Source organism: Tympanuchus pallidicinctus, unplaced genomic scaffold, assembly GCF_026119805.1.
Source record: "Tympanuchus pallidicinctus isolate F22 unplaced genomic scaffold, pur_lepc_1.0 scaffold4, whole genome shotgun sequence".
NCBI lineage: Eukaryota > Metazoa > Chordata > Aves > Galliformes > Phasianidae > Tympanuchus > Tympanuchus pallidicinctus.
In genome coordinates, this window is record NW_026294758.1 from 31,514,893 (window position 1) to 31,541,924 (window position 27,032).

Below are 27,032 nucleotides of genomic sequence, written 5' to 3' on the forward strand. Positions count from 1 at the left end.
CATTGCCTGAAGCATTTGGTTTTTTCCAACAGCTTTAGTGAGGAAATGGAAAATAGACTTGGGTATGAAATGTTAGGTGCCAAAAAACACCTCAGATCCTGAGGGAAGCCAATCCACCCCTCCTGAGCTGAGGTTTGCTAGCACCAATCAGTGTCATTTAACCCGCCATTTGCAATATAGTCTGCAGCACAGATCAGCCCTTGACTATGCTAGAAGCATAGTCCCTGGACTTGGGGACAATCTCTTCTCATGGCAAAAACTCACTAGCAGCAAGGACAGCAGCAGTGATTCAGGGATTTCTGCTTGGGTGTCGCTGGGCCATGAGGCTTAATGCAGCCTTCAGCAGGCTGCAAGCACCGTGAAGAGATGTGCCAGCACCTATGTGGACTTCAGGGGTGCAGTTCTCACTAAGAGCAATGGCATTCTTGAGCTAAACTTTTCTCCCATTGGTTTTGAGAGAAGGGTCTTTGCAAGGAACTTCTGGTGGTGTAGGAAGGGGAACTGGGGAGTGTCAGCCCAGCTAAATGTCCTTCAAACATGAAGGCTTTCTTCTCAGCACACTAAACAGCTGCTCTTGTATGGACGTCATCCTTGCAGTCACTCTCCATGGAGAAACTGTGGAACTGGTTTACTCTCACTCATACATCAAGCTACCTTTTCAGGCGAGCACATCATCTGCTGCAAAGAGTATGAGCCTGTACTTCTGTATCAAGAAAATGTTGTTTGGCGAAAAAGAGAAGTAGAAACCAAAGTCATCTTTGTCAAAGTGAACAGAACTGCTCTAATGTAAAGTCAGCGTAGCTGACCAGTACTTTTACGTACTACCTTGTCCTCTGAAATGTTTGGTCTCTATTGCTACTGTGTAATTCATTAACTTAAAAATATTCAATATCCAATCCATAGGTAGGTAGGTAGGTAGGAACTAGGTAGGTACGTAGATAGTAGATAGATAGATAGATATAGATGGATTATTAGGGAACCTGGTCATAGGAGCACAAACTCAAGCCCAGTTTACATGCATTCAGTTTTGATAGCAGTGCTTGTTATTTTATTAATTTGGTTATCAAACACAAACTGAGTTATCAGAAAACAGCTGCATGACACTTACATGACACAAATTCTGTTGCTTAAGGTCTTCCTCAGAGACAAGATTTGCCTTCATATCTAGAATATTACAATCAGCAAGCAGGCAAAAACTTGAGATTCACTGAAGTTTTTGGGAGTATAAGTGATCTGTTTTTCCACACACTTTATTTTTTCCTGCAGTTCTCGATTAAAAATGTTTCTAAAAGTAATAAATATTAATAAATATAAAATGTATAGTCAGACTCTCTTTTACAGCAAAATAGCCACTTTTTTGTTTCATTATTGTCCACAAAATATGAAGAGAAACATTTATCTCAAAAGAAGAAACCCATCTTCCCTCAAGATTTAACTCTGCAGAACTTAGAAGTGTCAGTCTAGCCACAACACAGGATATTTATCTCCTAACAATCATAATCTTCACATACTTCAGTTAATGAAAAAATTCACTGTTTTAGAATGAGTATTTGGGTGTTTTGGGTAGTTTTTGTCTCACTGAAGAAAAAGGATGACAAGCTGTCATTTATTCTTTGTTATTCAACCTTCACAATAACTACTACAGGAACCTAAGCCTGCATCTTAATCTCAGAATTTGAGGCTACATTCATTACAACGAATCTCCCACAGAATGGGTTAGTAGAATGAATGATCTAGTTTCATCTTCCTTTTTTCTTTTGTTTTCCACACCTGGTGCTGTTGTCAAACAATGTTTTAAACACCCTTTCCTTAGCTTTTCCCCTATACAGTACTTTGGCTAGAAACCTGCATCTCTTATCCCCCTTATTGAGATTTCAAAAAAAGGTTTTGAAAACTACTGCTCACTCTCTGTGGAAGCCATATATTATGCTCATATTGGAGAATGCAGAGGAACAGATCGGGAGTGTCTCAAAAAAAGATGAGCCTTAGGAATTGCACAAGTGTTTTGCAATTTCCCTTGCTATGGTTCTGCTTTAACCCTATCAGCCAATCAGCATGTTTATAATTTGGTGACACATCTTTAGTCTTCTTAGTGGCTTACATGCCTATTGGCTCATGTTGGCAAGCCTCATACTTCTAACCCCCAGGGTCTTCTCTCCCAGGGCAGCTTTTCACCTTTTGCCTCTCCCCAAGTCTCTGGTTAACTGCCAGCAAATCATTATGCCTGTGTATCCTCTACACAGCCTTGTGCATGTTACAGTTGCATCCAGCATGGATGTGAGCAAAGTTCAGACATTGTGTGTAAGAATTTGAGCAGTAATTAGCTCCATATCCTGACAGCTTGGAACCAGCATGGAGAGTGTATAGGTGCAAACAAAGTTTTGCACAAAAAAGACAGAGCAAACCAACATGTTTTTTCAGCAATTTAGGTAAATGTATATTTGGATTTCTTATGAGCATATTGAGAGACTGGTAGATCAAAAGGAAAGTGTAGCTATTACTTCAGCTCTTTTTGTTTTTTTTTAAGGGAAATGTGGTTTACATAAAATTCTTCATTTCACCACTTACTTCATACAGATATGGGATTCTAAGAACAAAGGTTTGAAAGCTGATATGTAATATATTGTCAGAAAATGCACGGATTGCAATTGTTCTAGAGATGCAAATGTCTTAGAGGCTGCAAAACTTTGCTTTGAAGTGGAGCATTTACTACTTATAAATATCAAAATACGCATACATTCTATGGTGAATACTGTAGCTGGCTTTTGATATACCAGTAACAGTTGCACTGTGATATAAATTTTATGAATTCTCCTCCTCTTACTGCACATCCTGATGCCTAGGGACCATGATAATAAGAAATGCGAGCATTTTGTAGTGGAAAGAAGAATGATAACAGAATATTAGAAATTCAGTGTTGCCAGGTAACAATAGGCAGTAAATGTACTGTAAATTGTACTGAAATCCTAGTCTAAGACATATCTCCTTTGTTCTTTTCTTTTTGTTGAACAAGTACGGCAGATAGATTTCTGATAGAGCCCTGTAGGATTTGCAGTGGAGGAAGCTACTGTACAGAATCACAGAATCACAGAATCACAGAATCACAAGGTTGGAAACGACCTGCAAGATCATCTAGTCCAACCACCTTCCCATTCCTATAGTACCACAAGCACTAAACCACATCTCGTAGCTCCTCATCCAGGCGCCTCTTGAACACTACCAGGGATGGCAACTCCACCACCTCCCTGGGCAGCCATTCCAGTGCCTGACCACCCTTTGAGAGAAAAAGTTTCTCCTAATATCCAACCTAAACCTCCTTTGGTATAACTTCTGGCCGTTTCCTCAGGTCCTACTATTTGCCTGGGAGAAGAGGCCAGACCCTTTTGCACCACAACCTCCCTTCAGGAAGTTGTACAGTGCAGTGAGGTCTCCCCTGAGCCTCCTCTTCTCCAGGCTGAACAATCCCAGCTCCCTCAGCTGCTCCTCATAAGACTTGTGCTCCAGACCTCTCACCAGTTTCGTTGCCCTTCTCTGGACACGTTCCAGGGCCTCAATGTCTTTCTTGTAGTGAGGGGCCCAAAACTGAACACAATACTCGAGGTGCGGCCTCACCAGTGCTGAGTACAGGGGATGATCACCTCCCTGCTCCTGCTGGCCACACTGTTTCTAATGCAGGCCAGGTTGTTGTTGGCCCTCTTGGCCACCTGGGCACACTGTCGGCTCATGTTCAGCCGAGCATCAACCAACACCCCCAGGTCCCTTTCCTCTTCACACTCATCCAACCACTCATCCCCAAGCCTGTAGCGCTGCATGGGGTTGTTGTGGCCAAAGTGCAGAACCCGACACTTGGCCTTGTTGAACCTCATCCCATTCACCTCAGCCCAGCGATCCAGCTTATCTAGATCCCTCTGCAGGGCCTCCCCACCTCCCAACTTGGTGTCATCTGCAAACTTACTCAAGGTACACTCAATCCCTTCATCTAAGTCGTCAATGAAGATTTTAAACAGGATGGGCCCCAGAACCGACTCCTGGGGGACACCACTTGTAACAGGTCTCCAGCTAGACTTCACTCCATTGACCACCACCCGTTGAGCACGGCCCTCCAGCCAGTTCCTTATCCAACAGAGGGTAAAATTGTCCAAGCCACAGGCAGCCAGTTTCCGCAGAAGGATACTGTGAGAGACCATGTCAAAGGCTTTGCAGAAGTCTAGGCAGACTACATCAACTGCCTTTCCCTCATCTACCAGTCTGGTCACCCAGTCGTAGAAGGAGATGAGGTTGGTCAAACACGACCTGCCTTTCATGAACCCATGCTGGCTGGGCCTGATCCCGTGAACATTGCGCACGAACCGTGTGATCTCTCCCAGGAGGATTTGTTCCATGACCTTCCCTGGCACTGATGTCAGGCTGACAGGCCTGTAGTTCCCCGGATCCTCCTTACGGCCCTTCTTGTAGATGGGCGTCACATCAGCCTTCTACCCTCTCCTCATGTGCAAAGTCCTTGGCATTTAAACAATAATTGCATCCCCTTCTGCACTGAAGACCAGCCAACCTGAACATCCTTTTATTTTGCTATGGAGGTGAGTGAGGGACAAACTCTCATTGATGTTAGAAGGAATTCAGTTTTCAGCTCATGTTTTCTACCTTTGGGGTTGCTTGTAAAGCACCTGAAGTAACTGGTAACCTGAAAATTTGGGATGTGACTATACCTCAGCTGTCCAATGTAGCCTTCTCAGCTTCAATGGAAAATGCTATTATTGGAATAATTAATCTTTAAAAAAATCAATCATAAGTACTTGTTTCACTTGTCTTGTTTAAAGGAATGTAATGTATTTTCATTGCTTGTAGTTCAGAGAATAGCAATACAACTGGAATCAAAAATGTTAATGAGATTTTCTGATTCAGTTTCACTTCTAGCTTCTCAATTATTCCCTGGAAAAATATAAAAGAATACCACAATATTGTCTAATCTCAGTGATTTTTATTGAGCCTAGTAGATTTTTCTTTCACTTAAATTCTAACTCTTGTAGTCATGCTGATGATCATATGATAGTCATGATGATTATATTTTTAAACAAGTAAGTGTATAGCCCGTGGGACTACATGGAAAAGAAAATCAAAAGGAGAGGAGATTCATATCCAAAGGCAAACATTAAAAGGCTCAAATTGTAATGGTGTTGGCAGTACCATATTTAGTTAATTGTACACCATTCAAATCATTTTCATAACTTCATGTATCTTCAGTTTGCCTACAATGATGTTTCTCACAGAAATGAGCCCTGACTCCTCAACTCTAATGGCAGCAGTTTAGGATCTTGTATCCAAATGGCTGTACAATTTTTACAGCATTGTCATATGAAGGAAAGCCAAATCTATGAGAGTAACAATGAAAAGAAAAAAAAGAAAAAAAAAAAGAAAAAGGAACTTTTGCCTCTATGCTTTTCCTTCTTTCTACCTTCAAGATCATTCCCAGTGACTTAGAAAAGGGTCTGGACCTTGCTACTGACCAGAGTCTCCCAGAACATTGCCATAGCAGGACATTATTGCAGCCCAAAACACGTAGGACTAAACTGTGCCCAATCAAGCTACATATAACCCTTGTAACATCAGTGAACATACTTGGCAAATTGGATGAGTGGACAGAACAGTCTGAAACAGCCTCTGGAAAAAAGTCTGAAAATCTGGAAGCGGTGTGTGACATACAATTTGGGGAACTGTATATTTCCGCCAAGATTTTTCATTTTATGTCTCTGACACCTGCTTTAATTTCCAAAACATACAGCTATTTGGCTTTTAAGTTATTAAAGCTACCATTTGGACAACAGTAAAAAAAATTAGCTGCTTATTTCAGTCTTTATTTAGTGCCTTCAGTCATACACCTGTGTCTTGTCACATTTTTCCATGCATTATGTTGACAAGATACTTTGGAATCTAAAACAGAGATAGGTAGCAGGTGGTGTTCTTGAAGGCATCTGAAGAAATTAGGCACCTGACACTTTCTGAAGTGGCCTTCTTTTATGGCTAGTGATATAATGGTAAAAACTTCCCATTTCATGGCTGTAGGAAGGTAGAAGCCCAGAACAAAGGTATTCTATATGATGAAAAAAAGTGTCAACTGAGATACTTCAAATGGAAATATGGTAAGAATGGATTCTCATCAATAAAATCAGTTTGATGGATCTCTTCACTTTCCCTTGCAAATTCCAACCTGGTAAAAGGACCTAGATCTTAAGAATTCTACTTGTCCCACTCCATGCTAATTTGTGCCATGCTTATTTGATTTCTTTCCTTTGGTTTCAGCTTGCACTCCGACCTAGAAACCTAATAACTAGCTGCAATCAAAATGAATTGGAAACATTTGGTTCACTGAATGTCTTAGTTTGGTTTCAGAATGTCTTGTTTACAGAATCAGAAGTACTTTTATGGCATATGTCACACGATCAGTCTTAGAGACCTTACCAATTTTTGTTCTTGTGAACAAAAAAACCTTCCAAAGTTGCAACTTCACCATGTTTCAGAGCAAAAGGTCTAAGAAAACTACCTGAAATTGTGGTAAGTATTTTGTGTTTGGGTATTTTTCTTTCTGTTTTATATATACACATGTATACACACACACATATATAATGATGTTGTCTGAATTCATTCCAAATGAATTCTTTCATCGGTTTGAACAATATATAACAAATTCTTGAACTTTCAAAATCCTTAAAAGCAAATATCTTAAAAGCTACTTCAGCACAGGCAGGTGCATAACCGAGACTTATCCTGCTGAGTTTTGGCCATTACAAATCAAGTCTATTATTTGATTTGAGATGCCTGTGACCTTGAAATGCTGAAGGCTATATCGTGGCTCTGGCTAAAAACTCTGCCATAACAGGAACTGTGTCTATTGAATTTGGCTCAATGATTTTACATTTTACAGGTTCTAGGAATATAAATTCATATAGTCCTTGCACTTGAACAGCACAAACCTTCATTAAAACATTTCCCAGTACCAAAAGTCAAGGATGTATTTGCCAGAAATGCATCTTTGATAAACAGAGAAAACCTGATATTTGTACTATCACTTGCTGAAGGCCGAAGTCAAGTTATACTTTGGAAGAGGCACCTAGTAACTTGGTAAACACAAATTACATCATTTGCAAAACTGATCACTAAGTGTTAATAGTTTTCATTTTTTGTAAGAAGAAAAGCTTTTTTCAAACGTCTTTTACCAACCATTCATGTTTTGTATTAAACCAACTAAACACAAGATACTGGAACTTGTCTAATCAGTATATAACATCTCCACTGGAAACTGACAGTCAAGGATACCTACCTCTTCACTACAATTAGAGAACTTTATCAAATTAATCAAATAACTTTGTCACTCAAATTAATAAATTCAAGTTGCAGAATATTGTTATATTATAATTAAAAACAACCAAGTGCATACATCTTGTACACAAAGAGATCACACCAAATCATTGTTAAAGCTACATATAAATGCTTTGAGTAGTATCATACAAGAATTCAGACTTGACATCAGAAAGATAAAATGGTTTTGATATCGAACAATGAATAACACTTTAAAATCCTTTCATGTTAAAATTCTGAGTTGGAGTACAAGTTGCTGAATTCATTCTCCTTACATAGTATTTAAGCAGTGTGATCCAATGGTTATCCCCATAGTTGTGCTTCTTAGATAAAATCATAAATAAGATGCTCTTTTTTTTTTCCCTTGAGAAATTGAGACTGCTGTATTCTGTTTTTATCTGAACAATCACAACTGGTGATTTTCTTCAGTTAAAAACACATGTAACAGAAGATTAGTCCTATAACATCAATAGACTGACTTGAAAAATATAAATACTTGTAGTATTTATGTATAATGTGTATATATACACTTAATATTCACAACAGAGAATCGGAACAATTTTATAGAAATTACTTTTTTAAAAAGCCTTATGTTGTGGCTTCATATCCACATAAAGCATTGAGAATTTTCATGTGAAAGAGGGTTTATTAAAACTAAAGAAAATATACTGGTGAATTATAGGGAATATGCTTTTTTTTTTTTTTTAACATACATTTTGAGATCTGCAGTTTTCACCAGTTATAGCTTGCAAGTTACAAAATCTGAAATAATTATCTTGACTCAGTGTTTCCTCTCAGCAGGCTGCTGCAAGCAGAGTTCACTCCCAGAAGAAACTATTGGCAAATTATTCTCTAGGTGATGATTGATGAGATGACTTATGCTGTCAAAGACACGATCTTTTGTACGAACCTTCAAAAAAAGTATGCAAGAAGATAGATTAAGCAGCAAAATACCTTTTCCCTTAACTTTACACCAAATTCTCTAAGGATGAAATGGGACAATTGATCATGTCTTAGACACTGGCTGCTCTTCCATCAGAAACAGTAGAAATAGATCTCTGTTTTGTCTATGACTCTTTTAGTCTCTCCAAATAGATATTTGGCTAGTTATCTATGGGCCAGTATACTGTTTCTACACCTGATGAAAGCACACACCTGATCTGCTTGAAAAGTTTCCATACAATATTTTGCTTTGCCATAAGATGGACTTTTAGCTCAAGTTTTCTTCTTCAAGAAATTAAAGGTTCCTTTCAGGTGTTTTCACTTTTTTTTTTTTTTACTTTTTTTTTTTTTTTTCTGGCAACATCAGAACCTCTCTGTGCACTTCAGCATCTCTGCTTTTCCTCAACAAAGAAGGTACTAACAAACATCGCTGGCTTCCACTGGAAAATTCCCTTTCCCTGGAGGTGACCAAATACCACTGCTGTTTGACTTGGGTTTGCCCCATGCTGCACGCATAGTATCTGCTTGGGACTTTGAAACTAAAACACATTAGGACAAGGAATGTAATTTTCTCTGGCCCTCTTACTAGCATTTGTACCAGTATCCTGAATGAATTATTACATCTGTAATATGAGAAAATTAATGTTGCAAGGTAAACCAGTCACAGCTAGAACAGATCAAAACCTAATTTGTATTACAAAGAGATATTTAAATTTATAACTTCATCTTCTCAAAACATTTTTTTCCTTTTTACATTTAAAACTATTTCAGGCATATAGTTCCAAAGGCAGAGTAAAGCTGAAACAGTGCTCTGTATTGGGATAGCACTATGATGTTGCAAGAAAAAGTGTATAGACACTGCTCTAAAATTAAGCATATCATCTATTTTCCTTCAACTGTTCTCAAAAATAGATAACAACTTTTATAATCTATTTTTCTGTTAAAACTTTCCAGAAATACTGTACTTCAGTGGGCACCTCACTTGAAATATTTCAGTCTTCATAATAAAGTTCTGGTAACATTATTAGAATTTGGGATACAATGTCACAGGAAAAGGAAACAACAAGCAACTTTGATGCCTTCCACTCAATTACACATGGCTGCCTCACTAACGAAAACTAGCAGGCTCTTGTAATTTTTTATTCTTCTTTAAAACACAACTTCCTGTCATTATTCAAAGCTATATTTTGCAAATTAAGATATATTTATAACATCAGGAGCTTTCACTACCTATATTCAAGCCAAGATACTTTCAGTCCTTCCAAATCATGTTAGAACTTTCTCACCATCAGCAGCACACATCATCCTCATTACTGTTCAAGCTCTAATCCTAAACCCAGTAGAAAGTTCGCAGTCCTTACCTTTAGCATGCTTTATCTGAGCAAGTGGGGTTTTGTTTGTTTGTTTGTTTGTTTGAGCTGGATCAGAGTAGAAGCATCAGGACAGTTATCTCTGCTCTCAAAACAGACCTTGAGGGGCTGTAACATGCTCCTAGATAATTTGTGTGTGAAGTGGCTGTTAGGCATGCTTTGTATGAACTAGCTTTTTTTTCACTCTGAGGCCATGCAGAGAAGTACATGCCACCACACACACGCATTTTATGGATGACTGTGACAAATTATAAATAAAGCTACTCAGGAGCTGTGTCAGGTCCTCACAATTCATACAAACAGCTCAACTAACCTCAATATAGCTCATTACTGAGTAGTGCCTCCCTGCAAACTCGCTGCAAAGCAGCAGAAATACTTGGAGAGCCCTGCCAAGGTGTGCAGAAAGCATCTCTGGCCTTGGTACTCCCTGCCAGCCAGAGGAGTAACAGATACACAACTATCATCAGGCTTCCATACCTCCTGGCTTCAAATCTCTGCGCTTGCCACACCACATAGCAACATATTCCTTGCAGAAAGTAGCCTACAGTGCTTATTTTTAAGAAAGAATTAGTGGGTCCGACTGCAGGAGTCAGACAGCACCCAGCAACATTTTAAAGAAGGAGGCTATTCCTACCAGTAAAGCCCAAGCCAGAAGCTGGCACATAAAAGTGTTAAAAACAGTCTTTGACTGCCCTCATGTGTCAAAAGTAAGTAAGTAAGTAGGCCAGAGAGTGCTATGGTTATTCTGGTTAGAGTCTACAAGACTAGTACAATTCTCCTGGGTCTTCCTTCTGCAGGTTTCTCAGCTGAAATGGATGCCAACAGGCCATCTCGTTCCCAGGGTTTTCTCATTTACTTTGTGGTTTTTAATGCTGTTCTTTATAGCATAAGAGGATTTGTCAGTTGCCAGCTACCAGGAGCCAAGATTAATGTACACCAGTGCTCACTGAAGCCTGCCTCAGCCTCCCTGGAAGTACAACAGGACTGCTAGAAAAACAAGTTCTTGGCACTCACTGTGCTGCTGCTGGGAGGCTTCATCAGTTAAAGGAGTCCCTGTGCAACAAAGTGATAGTGTAGCTTTTAACCCATCTGTCTTCTAGCTTTCAGGGCTGGAAAACTTCATGACTTGGGGGAGTTGGTGTTAGTCCTCAAAACTGCTGGTTGAACTTGCATGGCCACCAGCAGCTAGATGATTAGATAAGGACTCAGCTACACTTTTGAGTATGACAATACTGCAGTGGCCAAAACCAGGGAACCTCATCCCTAGGCTTCCTGCAGTTTACCTAAGTCAAGCAGGATGTCTTCACCTACCCCTACAATGTGCAGAATTCATGCAGTACATCTTCGCCTAGGCATTAGGAGAGAAATGGATGTAACTTGCATTTAACATGAAGCTGTAATTACAATCAGTTGCAAATAAGATTAAACACTCAGAGAAAACAGAGATGGAAACCTCCTGCATCGCTGAGTCATACTTACAGTTCCTTCTGGATCCACCAAAAGAAGGTGTTTGGCTTGTCCATTTTGCATGCCTGTCAGTACATAAGAACCTGCATTTGTGGTACTCTTTCTCACAAGGAAGTCTCCGCATTTCTTTAACAGCTGTTCAGCTTCTTTCCTACTCATCTCTCCTTGATACCATGGCTCTATACTCAGCTCTTCTGTTCTAGTCCAGTCAGCAGCTCTACATAAGAGAGGACTAGTACATTCAACAGAAGTCAATTTACTCAGCACAGGCTCAGACGTTTGGTTCTTGAGGGCATCTTCAAATGGTTCTGGTTGTGGAAATAAAACAAGTGTAAGATTATTCAGAGGTAAATCAAATTGCAAAACAGTGATATTCCAGTCATTTTAAACTGTACTTATTTTGTGTTCCAGCAGCTTCTCTTTATCTTTAGAGAAAAAAAGAGAGAAAGGTGGGGTGCTGGGCCTACTGATTTATATCATATACTAAGACCAAGGAATGTAATATGTTAAAATAATATGTGACATGCAGAAAAATAGTGACAAAAATCAAAGTGAACCTTAGCTTTTGAAACATAGATTTTTTTCAGAAATGGCCGTTGTCAACAGTTGTATTTATATAACCTGGTACAGAGCAAAGCTGTCCTTTTGCCTTACTAGTTACATCATTCAGTCTCATTTCAAATAAATTGCATAATACTGGTGCACAAAGTCAATATAATCATATCTGTTCCATTGTCAAGCAACATACTCACTTAACAGTTATCTATTACTGAGTCTCCAGAAAGATTCAGTCACCCTGATTACTCAGCCTCCTCCAAGTCTCAGCTTAGGGAGGAGACTTTGTGATACAGAGGCAGACTGACACTTGTGTTGTGATTTACCTCAGTGAAATCAGCCTTCGTGAAACAATATTTTAAATTTCAGCTGAACCTTTAATCCCAATGAAAAAGATGTATCATTAAGTATCCCAGCAGTCTTAGAGAAGTAGTAAATTGGTCAGTGTATGCTTCATTATAGGCTATACTTAACTAACAGAAGCTATTTGCTCTTTCCAGATTTTCATCTGACCAACTAGAGCATATTATAAAGACATATTTTTATTGTGCCTGCTAGTTTTACTAAAGAATATATGCAAAGCAGTACTGTGAAGCATTACAGAAGCTCTGAATAGACTGCTCTAAATCTAGGGACACGTAGCCATACTTGTAGAGAACCACTGAGAAGTTATTTTAGGTCAAATTAAAAGGACACATACAGAGCTGTCATGATTTGGGTAATTCTTGAATCTATTTTGTGTATGTTTTCACTACATTACAGTCTGCACAAAGCCTGTGTTTAACTTGACAAATTAATAACTTTGTTCAAGTTGACATATTTTCAGATACTACTTTTCCATTATATTTCAATGATCAATAAAGTATAACTGGAACATGAGAAATCAGCTTTCATTTTTAGGAAAAGCATATGTTTAGTATAGAGGTAAGCATGTCTGTATTTTAAGGGCACAGTTGTTACAAATCAATGTTAACATGTATAATTTCAGACAGCAGACTTTTCTTATTTCATACATATGTACACTGTCTAACTTTCTCCCCTCTCCCCTTCTTTCATTCTAAAATCAGTGAAAGCATGTCAGAAAGACAGTTTTGACTGAGATATAAGAAATGGAGACAGGTTATTATAGACATAACCTGCAGGCACCTATCACTTTGTCTCACTGCCTTTTAGTTATATGACCTAAATTGAATAAATGATATCAGCTATTGAGTGGCAACAGAAAGAATAGAATAACAAGAAAAGTTTCCTATTCATCAAACAACTTTCCCCACACTTTTATTATTTTTTTTTTTAAGTACCAACTCAGTACTAAAAACACTGTATATGGGTATAATCAGCAGCAAAATAATGCCGATGCTGATGCTTAAATCTCTATTTTAAGACAGTAGATAAGATACTGGCTTTGGGAAAGCTGACTCCCAAGTCAAAAGAGATAGCTAGGTAGGATTGTAGTCCTACCCAGAGGAAAAGATAACATACTCTTCTGATTTCCCACTCAGATTCCATGCTGCATAAAGTTTTTGCTGTATGCATTGGTTTTTTAGTAACACATACTTAGAGCAGGCAAGTTCTCCAAGCCATTCATTCACTTTCCTGCAGGACAAAGTCCATGATTAATTTTCCTTCTGACACAGATAGCCATGATGCTGTGGACACAAAAGTTTCACCTCAGACTAACACATATCTAGTACAAATTAGCTTCAATACTTTGGTCAACTGCATTTTTAACCATGTCAGATATGAAACCCCTGTGATTTCTAAAATTCATCTTAAGTTCACTGGAACACTAAAATTCCATCTGGACAATTCTATAATTACTTGTATGCAGAATTAATGCATAAAGATATTGATTTTCGTGTTAGAAAGGGAATGAAAAGAAAGGGAGCTTACTCATATCAAACAGATCCTTTTCTGGGCTGCTCTCTTTGGTACTATCTGTGTTTCCACTGATGTCACTTTCAGCATCTGCCAGAAGTGCCAGTAGACTTTCCATATTTATATGCTGTGTGTTCACATACGTTGGCATCTCTGCTGCAGTGGTTGCTTGTGATTTCCCTTTTGGCATACAATAAATATCTAGGGATCCAAGAAAATTTAAGAGATTTTTTTGTCTTCTTACTTTTTTTATTTTACAGAACAGTGTTGTTAGAAAGATTAAATGATAAAATCACAACCCATCACCATAGGTTTAAAATTTGCTGAAATGGGAGCTGGAAAGATAGTAACTGATGAACCTTGTAGGAAAAAATGCTGATGAGTGGACAGAACTGTGTTTCAATGAATTTTAATTATTCAAGAAGGAAGGGAATTTTTTGTAAATAAGGATTGTGAGTTTCAAAATTAATATTCAGCTGGGGACTTGTGAGGAAAGGAAATAAAACAAAATCCCCAAATTGCTGCACATTAACAGCAGATACCATATTCCAGCATTTGAAAATAGAGTCCCCAGAAACAACTCAAAGCTGTCATTTAAGAATGGATGGGATAAAATTTTATGCAGACATTTTGATGTGATTTCCTTATAATTTACAGGCAACAGAAAAATGAAAACCACACAGTATTTGTTACTTTTAGAGCAAAAATCATGTGCAAACACATGCATTATTCCATATTTTAAAATAGCTGCTGACTTTAGGCCCTTCCTTTGTAAGATGGAAACTCCATCTTGCATATTCTCATGGATCAAATTTTCCGAAAAGACCAAAAAGCCTGTCTTTAAATAATACACACTTTAAGACATGGCAAGCTATATGGCGGAAAGATTGGGCTAAATCCATATATGAGTTGTTCTGCAAAATATACATTTTTATAAAACTGTACATTAAATAATTTATCCAGGGGCATTTATCATATGCTTTACATTGATATCAGCAATAAATTCTTATCAAAAGGAATCAGGGAAGTGCATTTCATTGCCTTAAGGCTTTAAGGCATCAGATTGCCACATGCTTTGCACACCCAAGATGTTTTGCAGTATTAAAGGTAAAACTAGCAAGCCTCACCTTGCTTAACAGTCTCCTGATGCCAGTCTTCATTGAATTGGTCTCCTACGTGACGATTCTGGTAATAGATCTTCTCTTTTTTCATTCCTGCTGCAAACTAGAATGGACATGTGCAAAGAAAATCTTTATAACAGTCTGGTATATTATGAGTGGTTTGGATAATTCCCTTGTTTGTATTCTGTGTACTCTCATTCTTCATTTCTGATTTATTATTGTGTCAAAATATATATTTCAGGAATGTGTTTAGGAATAAGATATTACTGGTGACCTTCATGAAAACTTCACTCATTCCTGCTTTTATTAATTTCAAATGACACTTCAGAGCATTTGCCTCCTTAGGCAGCCCTGACATTCTATGGGAAAAGAAACTACTTGTAGGATCAATGGACACCCCAAGCACTCTCCATAGCTGAAAGAGTCACATTGCTACTGGAAGACTCACTCAGGTATTGATAGGAGAATGTTTTTTGCAGACAGGGCCCTAAGAGATTTCAGCAGAACTGGGCTGGATCTAAAACACTTACATAGCTATGTAGGTCCTGCAGTTAAACTTCCAACCACAATGCTGGCAGAAATATCTTATTAGGCTTCATTTCAGTATGAGATGAAAGATCTACGTATGAATCTGGCTGAATACTAATGGCTGCTGAGTTATTAACATAAGTAACTGTTAGCAATGACTACGCTAGACTGTTCAAAAACCTCTGTATCATTATTTTTCCAGTTAATGTGCACTCATTTCATACTGAGACAGATGTGGTGTTTACAGATACAGTAATCCTGAATGGGTTTATCTTCCTTGAACCTACATAATTTTTTAACACCACAAAGAATTCATCTCCCTTTGCTCTCAAAATGCCTAGTCTGTTGTCTCCTAGATCTTCACTGATCATTCAAAACTAGCCACACATTTGTGTTCCTGATTTACTTTATAAGACTTTTTTTTCAGATCCATCTGTGAGAAGGCATAAATGCAATTGCACTGACCTGAGTTGTATCTGCAGCAGTGGGAATCTTTGCTTTGAGTCTGGCATCAATGAAGCCACCAGAAGGGGGCATTTTATTTGGGATATTATTATAATAGGGATGTTCTGCTGCTGCACTCTCTTCCTCCATCAATGGCTCATCAAAATTCTGCATCCTGTAAGAAAATGAGTGCTTCATTTTATCCTTCACTCACAAAGCACTTACAGATACTTGCAGCATGTTGAAACTGCTTGTTAGGGAATCACTTGTGCATCTTATTTGGAAAACTCAGATACCATTATAAGTCAGGAAGGAATGATGGATTGCGCAGCAGACTCATTCTTGGACAATTTGCTTTAATTTTTTGAAAACTCCCTTTGCAATGGGTGAAATTCCTTAGTCTGAGTAAAGGATGTTTTTACTTACCTTCAACAGTCAGTAAAAACTGCATTAGCAGAATATTTAATTTTATGGTATCCTTTGTTGTATTATTACTTCATTGACTGACTAAGCTCTAAATCATTTTCTTTAATTTTATCTACTCTAGCACTAGTAAATCTTCAAAGTTATTCAAGTAACTATGGAATAACTTCATGAAATCAAGAGATCGAATCAGTGATTTCAGTCGGAATTTAACACTGGTTTACATCACTAGTCATACTGGAAGCCCAGCAACTCTAGTTCACTTTATCTAAATTGAATATGAGAGTAACAACAATAAGGAAAAGTCACAAATTACACTCACTTTTAGCCTCCAGCTTTGCATATAAACAGAGAATACATGATCATTTTAGTAACTGTACTATGGAATCCAGATTTACTGCATTCTTTTAAAATGGTTGTGTTCTTTTCATATGAAATAGGCAAACCTGATTTGCAATTTAGCAGAACTCTCTGAAGCATGTAAATCCTTTTCCTCTTCAGCAATTTTTTTCTACAGCACATTTTAATAAATAAATATGAAGTAGTAGATTCCTTAGCAATCTTCTGTAATCATACTCACTTATCATGGAAAGTAGGTATCTTAGAGGGGCACTGCAAGTATTGCTTAAATCGAAGCTCAAATGCTTGCCCAATGGTGCTGATGACATCCTGGGCAAGGCCATCACAGCATTCCAGGATATGACAAGCTACATGAAAAAGATTAACACATGGAAGCTGTTACTTATGTTAGAGTGCATGCAGTACAGCAGGGATATGCAGTGCAGCAGGGATTCGCTGACCTGTGACAAAGCATCTCCATGTTAGGCATAGTTGCCCTATTCACGGTATGTGTATTTCAATAAACCCTAAAGCAAGCACACTGAACTTCAAACAATGGAGTATTTAACGGTTAAATAAAATTGCTGTAGCTTATGTCTGTAATAGATGAGAGCACAAATCAGTTCCACAGTGTTAACAGGTCCATAAAGACTGTGAACCTCATAAAAACTCATCTGTAATTACCTCAAAATAACAAGTTGCAAGAAAATTCTGAGGTTTAAGTTGAGCTTATAAAGACATTAGTAAATATTAATAACAACACCAACTATAAAATATTTAACCACTCCATAATTTGTTTTCACTAATATTATCCCACTTTAGTTTTATCCCAGACTCCCATGACTACAGTGTTGAAATGGAAGGATAAAGGCTTTTTAGGAAGGACAGGCAGCGGAGGTGAAGCAGAGAGGTCACATTCTATGTCAGTGACAAGCTGGAGCACACTGAGTTCTGTCCAGGGATGAACGAGGAGCTGACGAGAGTTCATAGGTAAGGATTAAAAGGAAGAAAGGATTGCTAACATTATATTGGGGGCCTGCTATAGGCCACCTGGCCAGGAGAAGCAAGCAAATGAAGCCTTCTACTAACAGACAGTTAACCTCTCATTCACACAACCTTGTCTTCATGGGGGACTTCAACAACTCTGATATCTTTTGGAGGGACAGAAGGATATAAGCAATCCAGGAGATCTCCTAGAATGTGTTGATGGTAAGTTTGTTTTCCAAGTGATAAAGGAACCAAAACAGAGATGTGCTAAGCTGTCAATAAGAAGAAGCATGTGGGGTATGTGAAGCTCAAAGGCAGCCTTGGCTGCAGTGACCATGAAATTCAAGATTCTTAGAACAGTAAGGAGAGCACACAACAAGCTCAATACCTTGGACTTCAGCTGAGCAGGCTTGGCCTTTTCAAGGGTCTGCTTGGTAAGTACTGTGGGGTAGAACCCTCAAGGGAAGAAGCAACCAAGAAAGCTGGCTAATATGGACCACTTTGGACATGCTTTGAAGCTAGTCTTTTTCCTCTATGAATCTATGATAATAAATAGATTCTCAGGTATGTTATACAATATTCTGCATCTAGTATTAAGACCTATGATGCTTTCTGCATTACAAGCAGGAATGTTTTATGTATCCATTATTACACACTGTAACTCACACTTCTTTTAAATTGCTATTATATTTGAGACTGTGCCAGATCTCAGTCTTTGAACACAATCAGCAACAGGTTCCCTATTCCTGACTTTTCACTGACAGTGAAATAGAACCTGGAATCTGCATTAATAAAACTTCACAGAGAAAGAAGATTTACAGCCTCCAGCAAGCTGGTTCAAAAGCTCACACTTAGTAAAAATATCTGATTCTACCAGGAAGAATAAGTCATGAATTGAGCTCTGACAGATTCAGCCTCCTAATCACAAGAGTTAAGATGCTTCTTGCATCTTGATTGAGGCAGCTGTTGACTAGAAGCTTGTGCAGACTGGCTTTTGATTTAAAAGATGAAGAAAATCTGAGTGAAATTTAGAAATGAACGACAGAAAAGGCCTTTTCCAGGTTTCAGAAACAACTTGCATATGGATGTTCTTTATTGCTACACAATTGTTCCATTACTCTGTCCAAGGCAATGTTTTATTGGGCTACGTTTATTTTTTTCAGGGAGCAAAAAAGTCTGAATTACATCATAAATAGTCCATGTTTCTCCAGGGAAAATAGATGCCAAACAGACATTTCTAACTTACCTCTCCGATTAACAGGATCCTTAGCTACGTATGCAACATAGTCAGTTGTATCCTGAAAAAAAGTTAGCGACATTGAATGCAAAAAATTTGCACAGGTTAAATCAAATTATCGCAGTCCAGAGTACATATTCCTGGGAGTATGGGCTCAATATGACATGTTATGCACAACTTAAAATGAATAAAAACACTTACATGTTTTGGTATGATGGTCTATTCCAGCATAACTTAAAAATCTCTTTCAAGGTCCTGGAAAATCAATTAAACAAATCTAGTAGAATGATGTGGATAAGGCCTAATTTAGAGGTGAATAGAAATGTCAAGTCCTCATCTTTCAAGTACCCAGAGAGTTTTTTTCAAAATACAAATCAGCAATGGGGTCTGTGACAGAAAAAGCAGAACTGATGGCCCTCAGAAATATTGAGCAGTGTAGTTCATTCATGGGTAATAAGAAGATGTATTTACATTACTGGCTAAGCATCACTACTAAGGTCTGACTCATTGCAAAGAGAAATATTGCAAATATGAGATGGTATTCAAACAGTTCTACAAGACCAAGGAACACTCTTCTGCTGGATATATTTTCAGTTATGAAGGTAATTAACACTTAGAGAGTAGAAGGAAAGTTGCAAAGCTAATAGCTAGGAAAATCGTGTGGCAGAAAGCCTGAGTAGAAAAAATGGATGGGTCGAGGAGTAGTGGCAAACCCACTTCACTTCTGAATAAATCAAACTTCAAAATTCACTATAAGGGAAGTATTCCTTGGAGTAGTTCAGGCACAGATCTCAGCTTCTCACATTTTGTGCAGTATGGCCATTATGTCTACATCTGAGATCTTATACAATGAGATGAGTGTATGGACTACGACTCAACTGTGATTTGTGGATAAGGTTTGTTGACACCAACCTTCAACCAAGTGGACACAATTAAGGGGCTGATTAAAGTTCTGTCTGAATTCCTTACAGGTGGGTTAATAAAGCAGTACCTTGCATCACATACCTAACATTCGCCTTCTCTCCTGTGCTCTTGGCACAAAGGAACCACCAGCAGTTGTCACGGGGTTATTGCTAGATATAAGTCCGTGATAGGGAGGGCACAGGCCCCAGGAAAAAGATTTTAAAAAACAAGGAAACTAACAGTTTGCCACACGACCCGCCCCCCTTCCCCCGGCTGCGTGAGCTCTGGGAGAGGGAGAAGGGCAGAGAGCTAGCAGGTAGTTTTAATTGAGAAGGCACACTGGCAATGATCTGAGGAGGAACGGTAATTTACTAAATTAACCAAATCAAACAAAATGAGAGTGACGAGCACTGAAAGTACGAGTCAAACCAAGACGGTGCGAGAGAAACACGCGGCTGATTGGAGCCGGAAGGAGAGGCAGCTCCTGGGGTTCTCCGGAGCTCCACCTCACTTCCTCTTCCCGCCAGGTCGTCAAGGGATGCCGCCCCTCTCCTCCCATCAGGATGCCCATAAAAGGCAGAAAACGGGACCAGAACATTAACTTTTTAGCTGCTGCTGGTCCACATGATGTTCTGATGCGGAATACTGACAACAAAAAATCACCGAACCACAACATTTATGAAGCAGCTTTTGATTTAAAGTTGTGTCATATTCTAGCCACCTGAGATGAGCCTGCACAGTGTCACACCTACCCATTCTACCTCCAGGATGAGATCATATGAGTGGTCATACTGAGAAAGTAATGTCACAATTTCACTGTCTCTCAAAGGCTCTCTCACGCCATACCTTTCGATTTCTCTGCTAGCTCACTGACTCAGTAGTATAATTTTCTCTTCAAAACGTTTAGAAGAGCCTGTTTACTCCAAATTCAGTCGCTACTGCTTTTCTCCTCTTCTCTAGTAAATCACTCTATCAGTGGGCAGTGTGCAACTTAGCTTTTGGGATGGCAGATGGGGAGCAAAGAATCTTCTTATGGAGGCAGAGATCTGTGCTAATCACTCCTCTGCCTACTTCAGTAATTGTTCATTTGCAGCATCCATTGCAATCTGTTGTATTTGAAAGCTGCTGTTAATCCATTTTTTGTTCCTCAGATTATTATGACATGGTGTCCTTTTCCCTTCTGGAACTTAACTGAGTTCAGCAGAGCTATTCAAAGATTGATGTTTGCCCTTATGTTTACCAAGGACAGTAAAATGCACAGGGGAAATGCCACCAGTCTTCAACTTAACAGCTTAACTGAGGAATAGCTTACAAAGGCAGGCTGTAAGTCACCTTACTGTACTCTGTGACAGATAAATTAAGATAATATGACAGAACAAAAAGTAGGTTCATACAATTAGTCTAGGCTTAAAAGATCTCATATTCCTAAGGTTATGAAGAAAGCACTGTCCTGTTTTACAGTTCTTTCACTTCTTTGTAAAGGAGAAATACTTTTAGAGCACATTTATTATGCCTTTGGATGGGCCACTCATAAAGACAGGATAAAGCACAATCAGAGTTTGTCCTTCGATCTAAAATGAATCAAATGTGTAGGTGTATCCAAAAACTTTGCAAAATTACAAAGAAAGATCTAGCCTTTTCTGAAAGCCAGTCTTCAAACTGCCTGTGTGTAATGAGTATACCTGGAGGCAGTACTTAATGCACTCTTCATTGTATTCTTCAAGGCAAAAAGGAAAAAAACCTATACATATACCTGCAACATAACTGTATGTTACTGCAAAGACGACAAAATAAAAAACATTTGGGATGAAAATTCACACAATACCCATTTGCTTATCCTACAATGAAAAATGGAGCTCCACTTACCAGTTTTTATATGAATGCTTGCAGCCCTTGATACTTTTCCTTTCAGTCATTCAAAGAGCAGGATTTGTGACTGCCTGACATTAGTTTCCCTCAAAAAGAGTTTGATGGCAATAATCAAGAAGAATTCATGAAACAAGAAGCAGGAGCTAAGGTGGTTGTATTTTTCTTTCAGAAAGCTATACAATAAATTTTGTCACATGGTTCTCGAAGCATTATCTGTGTGGGAGAAAGCTTAAAAATAAATGCTTACCGGGTCACCTCCAGATGCAAAAGAGATAGACTGCATATGGTGATTTGCTATGATCTGTGTCAAAAGATCAAAAGAATGAAGTGCAAGTCAGTAGGATTTTTTCACAGTTCACCCCTTTTTGGGGGTGAAAATCCAAAACCGCAATCAAAATAAGCTGTGTTATATCTACAAAGGAGTGCATCTGTAACATGAGAATGTAAACAAACTCAAGGATGAATGTATTTGTTCTGATATTCTTTAGAACCTGGCAGGACACAGCAAAATTGTTAAACGTTCTTATAACTCCAGTAATTCATATGGATTTCTCATACAGACTCCACATGAGAATTTTTAATCTGCTAAAGTTCGCTTTCTTTATCACAGTTAATAATGAATGAAGCAGAGTCCCCTTCATCAAAATACTTTCCTGCTAATACCATGATGGTGAAATTGATGACATCATGCCAACCTGCACACCAGCTCAAGTTCCTAATATTCCTTCCAATAGCTCTGTATTGTTTTATGTTGCAAACATAAATGTTTGCAATATGCAAATGGGATTTTCAATCTAGCTGCAATCTAGCATCATGGTAAAATTTCAGGCATACTCCAGGGCTTTGAAATGACTAAATTCAATTTGCTTATGTACAGTCTGAACTAACAAGACATTTCTCTGAAGAGATGAATTGTAGTGAATCTCTAATATGAGGATAACAGTTCTACTGTTGTCGTTGATGTTCTGCTGTTGTTGTGCTGGTGTTGTTGATGCACTGCTGTCCTGAGATTTAACTTATTATTCTTTTAATAATAAAATCATGTAAGAACCAAGAAAGAAAAGGTCATTTGAGAGAAAATTTCTCTTGGTCATTTTATTCATAGAATTCATACCAAAGTATTCATCTGTTTTAGGACATGCCACTTACTCAGTGCCTCGGACATTTCAATCCCTCACTTGGAGAGGGAACCATAAATTTAAAAAAACTGTTTTGGGGTTGTTTTTTTTTTGGAGGGGGAGGGGAGCAGGTAGAGGAGGGAAGGGAAGAATGACTCAGTAGAAAAAATTCTGTGATGCCTTTATTCATCCTGAATTTTAAAGATCTAAAAGAATTAGCAACCATCCTTCCTTAAAAAGAAAACTTCATCAAGTCAGATAGAATCAACACAGACAACTCAAAGTGTTTATTTCATACATAGAACATTACCTTTGTAATACTCTTCCTTTTCCACAGCAGCCTCAGGATTTATCTTTAATTTTTAAGTTTTCAATGCAGAACCACCACTCTGTATTCAGCAGTGAGAATTTCCATATCTTTTTTTTCCATAAAAAGGAAGTGAACTTAACAATGAAAGTGAACTAATAGGTATTTTCTGCACCTTTGGTACTGTGCAAACATCTCATTCATCAGCATTAAAAAGAAAAATTAAGATTGCCTCAAAAATATTTTTTCAAATTTTAAGGAAATGTGAGACTTCTTTTTTTTTTTTTTCTTTCCAAATTCCATAGTTAAACATTTTAGATTAGTTTGAGGCAAACTAAATTTTTTCCCCAAATACGAAATATTGAAAGGAGTGTCAGATAATTGGTATCTTGCCCTAATTTAAATGAAGGAGTTTATTCTGCTTGGCAAATTGTTTGGAAAAACCTCAGCTTACCCAGATCTGCACTTTAAACAAATAAAATGAAACAAAAGAAAACAAAAAGGTTCTGTATTCCTTTGCTTAGCATGATCACAACATTCTTGTGCAGGGACATAAGCCACTGCTTGCCTGCCACCCAAGCAACATCCTTTTTTCTTTCATTTCACCTCCTCTGGGAAAAAGATGCCCAGAGCCATATTCCTGGGTGAAGCCTCCAAGGGCAGAGCCATGCTTATTTTAAAGTCAGATGCTCAGCACAAACAAGAGGCAATAGTTTAATTGGATCTTTGAGAAACCAGATGTTTCTCAGACTGGGAGCATCCAGAACAATAATGATCTGGGAGAAACAGTTTTGTCAGCTCCTTTTTTTGTTTGTTTTTCAGCTCATTGGTTATCACTTCATCACAAAATCACAGAATGGCCAGGGTTGGAAGGGACCTCAGGGATCATGAATCTCCAACCTCCCTGCACATGCAGGGCCACCAAACTCCCATTCTATGCTAGACCAGGCTCATCACTCACAGAGAAAAATCAAAGCATTTGGGGGAGGATCCTTTTCAGGGATATAACATTTAATTGCATTTCTACTCTGATGTCGGCTGAAAACAAAATCACTTTCAGGGTCTGGCACTTTTTAAATAGATGTAGTATATTATAAATAGGTAAATAGATGTAATATAAATAGATCAAGTTCCTATGCTTCTGACTGTGGGCAACTGGCCTAATGAAAAACATCTCTTTATCTATTGCATAATAAGGCTCCAAAATACTGCAATCAACCATAACACTGCACTCATAGTCTCAGTGCTCGTTGTAGAAGATTACAATGCTTTTGAAATGGAGGATAAGAATCACTGAAAATATAATCAGTGAAAATATAATAATGAGCAGCAGGTTTTTTATCATACAATGTGTATATTCATTTTCTTCTGTAATCCTGATGCTCTTGAAGCCAACAAAAAAAATTTTTTCCCCCATCTGGGCATAAAGTGTGTGCCTTATCACAGTATGAGGCTCCCTGCAAATAGCATAGCAGTGACTACACAAGCCTGACTGCTTTCTCTATACTCTGAGCAAGAATTTTTCTCATCTCATTCATAATTCACAGACCAATGCAGTAATTCTCCAAAGTCTGTAGGGTACCTTCAGCACAGAGAAGAAGAAATGGGCTGCATGAAAAAGTCTGCCTAGTCTTTTGAAAAGACTGGCATTTCACTGCACTGCAAAATGCCTCCAGCTATATTTTTAGCAGCACTTTAGAAACAGATTGCCCTTCAAGGCTCTAAGACAGAAGAATGAAAAAAAAAACAACAGGGTTGCACATTCCGTCCTTTAGTCACCTACTCCAGATGCACTTCTCTGAACACTCTGAATGCTTGTAATTGTGCCTAACAAGAACTCCTATAGTCAGTAAACGCCTTTTCAAATTACAGGTCCCTTAAGAGCAAAACCTCAAGCATGGTAAGGAGAAAATCAAATCCGTGTTGAATGCTGCAGCATAATATGACTCCTAATATGATTTATATTCTATTTTCATTCACTTTATTAACAATATTGAGTAATTACACCTTAAGCCAGTATTTTGGTAGATTACAAATAACTGCACACTAGGCTGTTTGCCAAAAGACTCACAAATTAATATCGTTCTTATACTCACCTGTTTCATATCAGGAGTCATAAGGTTTAAGCTTGCAGTAGAAATATTCAGCATTATGCTCATTCCTGCAAACTGAAGATTGCTCTTTCCCAAGATGCTGGACAGAACTTTGTTCGGTGTCTGTTGGGGGAGGAAAAGCATATTTTTGCTCCATTTACTTGGGTGACCTTTCTTGTAGATAGGGTTATCCCGAACAATAAAACTTCTGAAAAGCTGCTAACCTTTGAAAGATCACTTCATCGGAACAGCTATTTTCCTCTCGAGATAGTATCTCATTTATACTACTACTACTAATAGTGATTACAAGTTAGGTATGTATACCCTGATGCCTGATCAAAGTGTAACCTGAGGGGTTACCTCAGAGCAGTTACATAGGTCACAAACTTCCCACTTCTGGCAGCTCATACAGCTGTCTTGTCTAGGTTGATGCAGCTTGAAAAGCAGGCTGCCCTGCAGAAAGAGCAGACCAAGCCATGCACTCACTGCAGATATACAGCTGCACATGCATGTTGGTAATGAGATTATGAAAGCAGAGCTGTGACTGAAGGCAGTGTTCCTCTGCCAATGTATCTGAGATACAGTGCCTGCAAGGCTGGTAAGCTTTGTCTCTACCACACTGGCCAATCTTGTACTCCTCCTTAAAGCTTAAATTCATTGCTAACTTTTTCCTTTCAGTTTGATTGATTAAAAACACACTGACTACTTATTACTTGCATGCAACATCTGTGCTCCATGGGTTTTAATTCATATTGTTACAGAGACAGTATTTTCACAAGAAGCTTTCTAAAACAAGCTCTTCTAACTATTCTTCTTTCTTTTTTAAACCCTTCCCAGCGAATACCTGATGATCCCCACTTAACGGTGCCAGTGTCCTCAAGAAGCCTCCTTAACCAGATCAGTAACCAGTAGAGGCAAAACCATGGAAGTTACACCCTGACAACAGATAACTTGTCTTTAACGTTTTGCTGATATTCTGTTGCTGGGCAAAATTTATTCTCCACCAGTAGATTTATTTTAAGAACAGTACTTCATTTTCACAACTAATAAGTGACACTACTCCTAAACATAGTAATACAGTGTCTCACTAGGCGTGTAAGACTCCTACATTTTGTATGATAGAACACTTACAAAAAAGGCATTTTGCCTTTTTGGTTTAAAAATCAAGGCTGGAGAACCTAACACTGCCAATGAGATAAATTTCCTGGAGAAGACAAGAATCACAACTTCAATTCTGAGACAATTTCCAATTATGCTGTCACAGATGTGGTTCCATTGCCTTATTTTGGGAACATTACCTATTGCAGAATTCAGTCTTTCTATTCTGTGGGGACTGCAAAGATGGCCAGGCAGTGGCAAGCAGGCAGACATCACTTTCACCTGCCTGTTCTTCTGCATCCAGAAACACACACAACAGTTACAGTTAATTTCATTCTGCACTCTCTCCCTGAGGCTTAGCATTGAATCCCAACTTTGCTTATGGGCGTGTAGAAGAGTGTATGGTGCTGCAGGGGCCAAGCTGAGGCCTCCTTCATTCCTTTTTTGCAGATCCTAATTCGCACTACAAATAAGAATCAAAGTATAGTAATCAGTGCGCTAGGCCAATGTTGCCTAGGGAAGAGCATGTGAAACAGGAAATTGCTGGGCACATTCTTTCAATTTCCAGTAACTAGCAATTTCCAAACTCTTTAAATGTCATCAGAAGAGCTATGCTCCTTAAACAGATCTAGTCACTTTCAAAATAATGTATACTTTTGAACTCTTCAGTAGTTTCCAGTATGGATTTTCACAATTCGCTCATGTATTGAATGAAAAGGCATCCCATTTTGTTTGGTTTTAGCCTTTCACCTGCAAATCTACAAAAGAAAACACACACACACAAATGGAGTTTGTACAGTAGGAACAAGCTTCAGTCTGTTTCTGAGATGTACTCCTACTTCAAGATTCCTGTAAAAGAAGATTCTGACAAAAAGAGAGAAGTAGCATACAGTATGTAAGAAGAGCAAATACTTTAAATACATAATGATCTGCAATTCTCAAAGCTGCTTTAAGTTTCCTGCCTGCTGTGCTGGTCTCCTTGGTGTGAACTAGGAAA

The 27,032-nt window shown here is 38.3% G+C and overlaps 1 protein-coding gene and 1 long non-coding RNA gene across 2 annotated transcripts in view; both read right to left on the minus strand.

Annotated features, from left to right (window-relative positions):
- Positions 1-1,732: 1,732 nt before the first annotated feature.
- LOC128089633 (uncharacterized) overlaps positions 1,733-27,032 on the minus strand; it is a 271,376-nt gene continuing 246,076 nt past the window's right edge. Inside the window, exon 2 of the long non-coding RNA XR_008210626.1 lies at positions 1,733-3,241. This is a non-coding gene — a long non-coding RNA (uncharacterized LOC128089633). The remainder of the gene's footprint in view (positions 3,242-27,032) is intronic.
- The window catches only part of SHC3 (SHC adaptor protein 3), a 58,188-nt gene continuing 32,888 nt past the window's right edge, over positions 1,733-27,032 (minus strand). Inside the window, exons 4-12 of the mRNA XM_052701193.1 lie at positions 24,941-25,060; positions 21,667-21,720; positions 18,657-18,708; positions 16,665-16,791; positions 15,683-15,836; positions 14,696-14,792; positions 13,584-13,769; positions 11,148-11,443; positions 1,733-8,266 (exon numbers count right to left, since the gene is read on the minus strand). Of these exons, the coding sequence (XP_052557153.1) occupies positions 8,138-8,266; positions 11,148-11,443; positions 13,584-13,769; positions 14,696-14,792; positions 15,683-15,836; positions 16,665-16,791; positions 18,657-18,708; positions 21,667-21,720; positions 24,941-25,060 (1,215 nt within the window). The 3' untranslated portion in view covers positions 1,733-8,137. The remainder of the gene's footprint in view (positions 8,267-11,147; positions 11,444-13,583; positions 13,770-14,695; positions 14,793-15,682; positions 15,837-16,664; positions 16,792-18,656; positions 18,709-21,666; positions 21,721-24,940; positions 25,061-27,032) is intronic.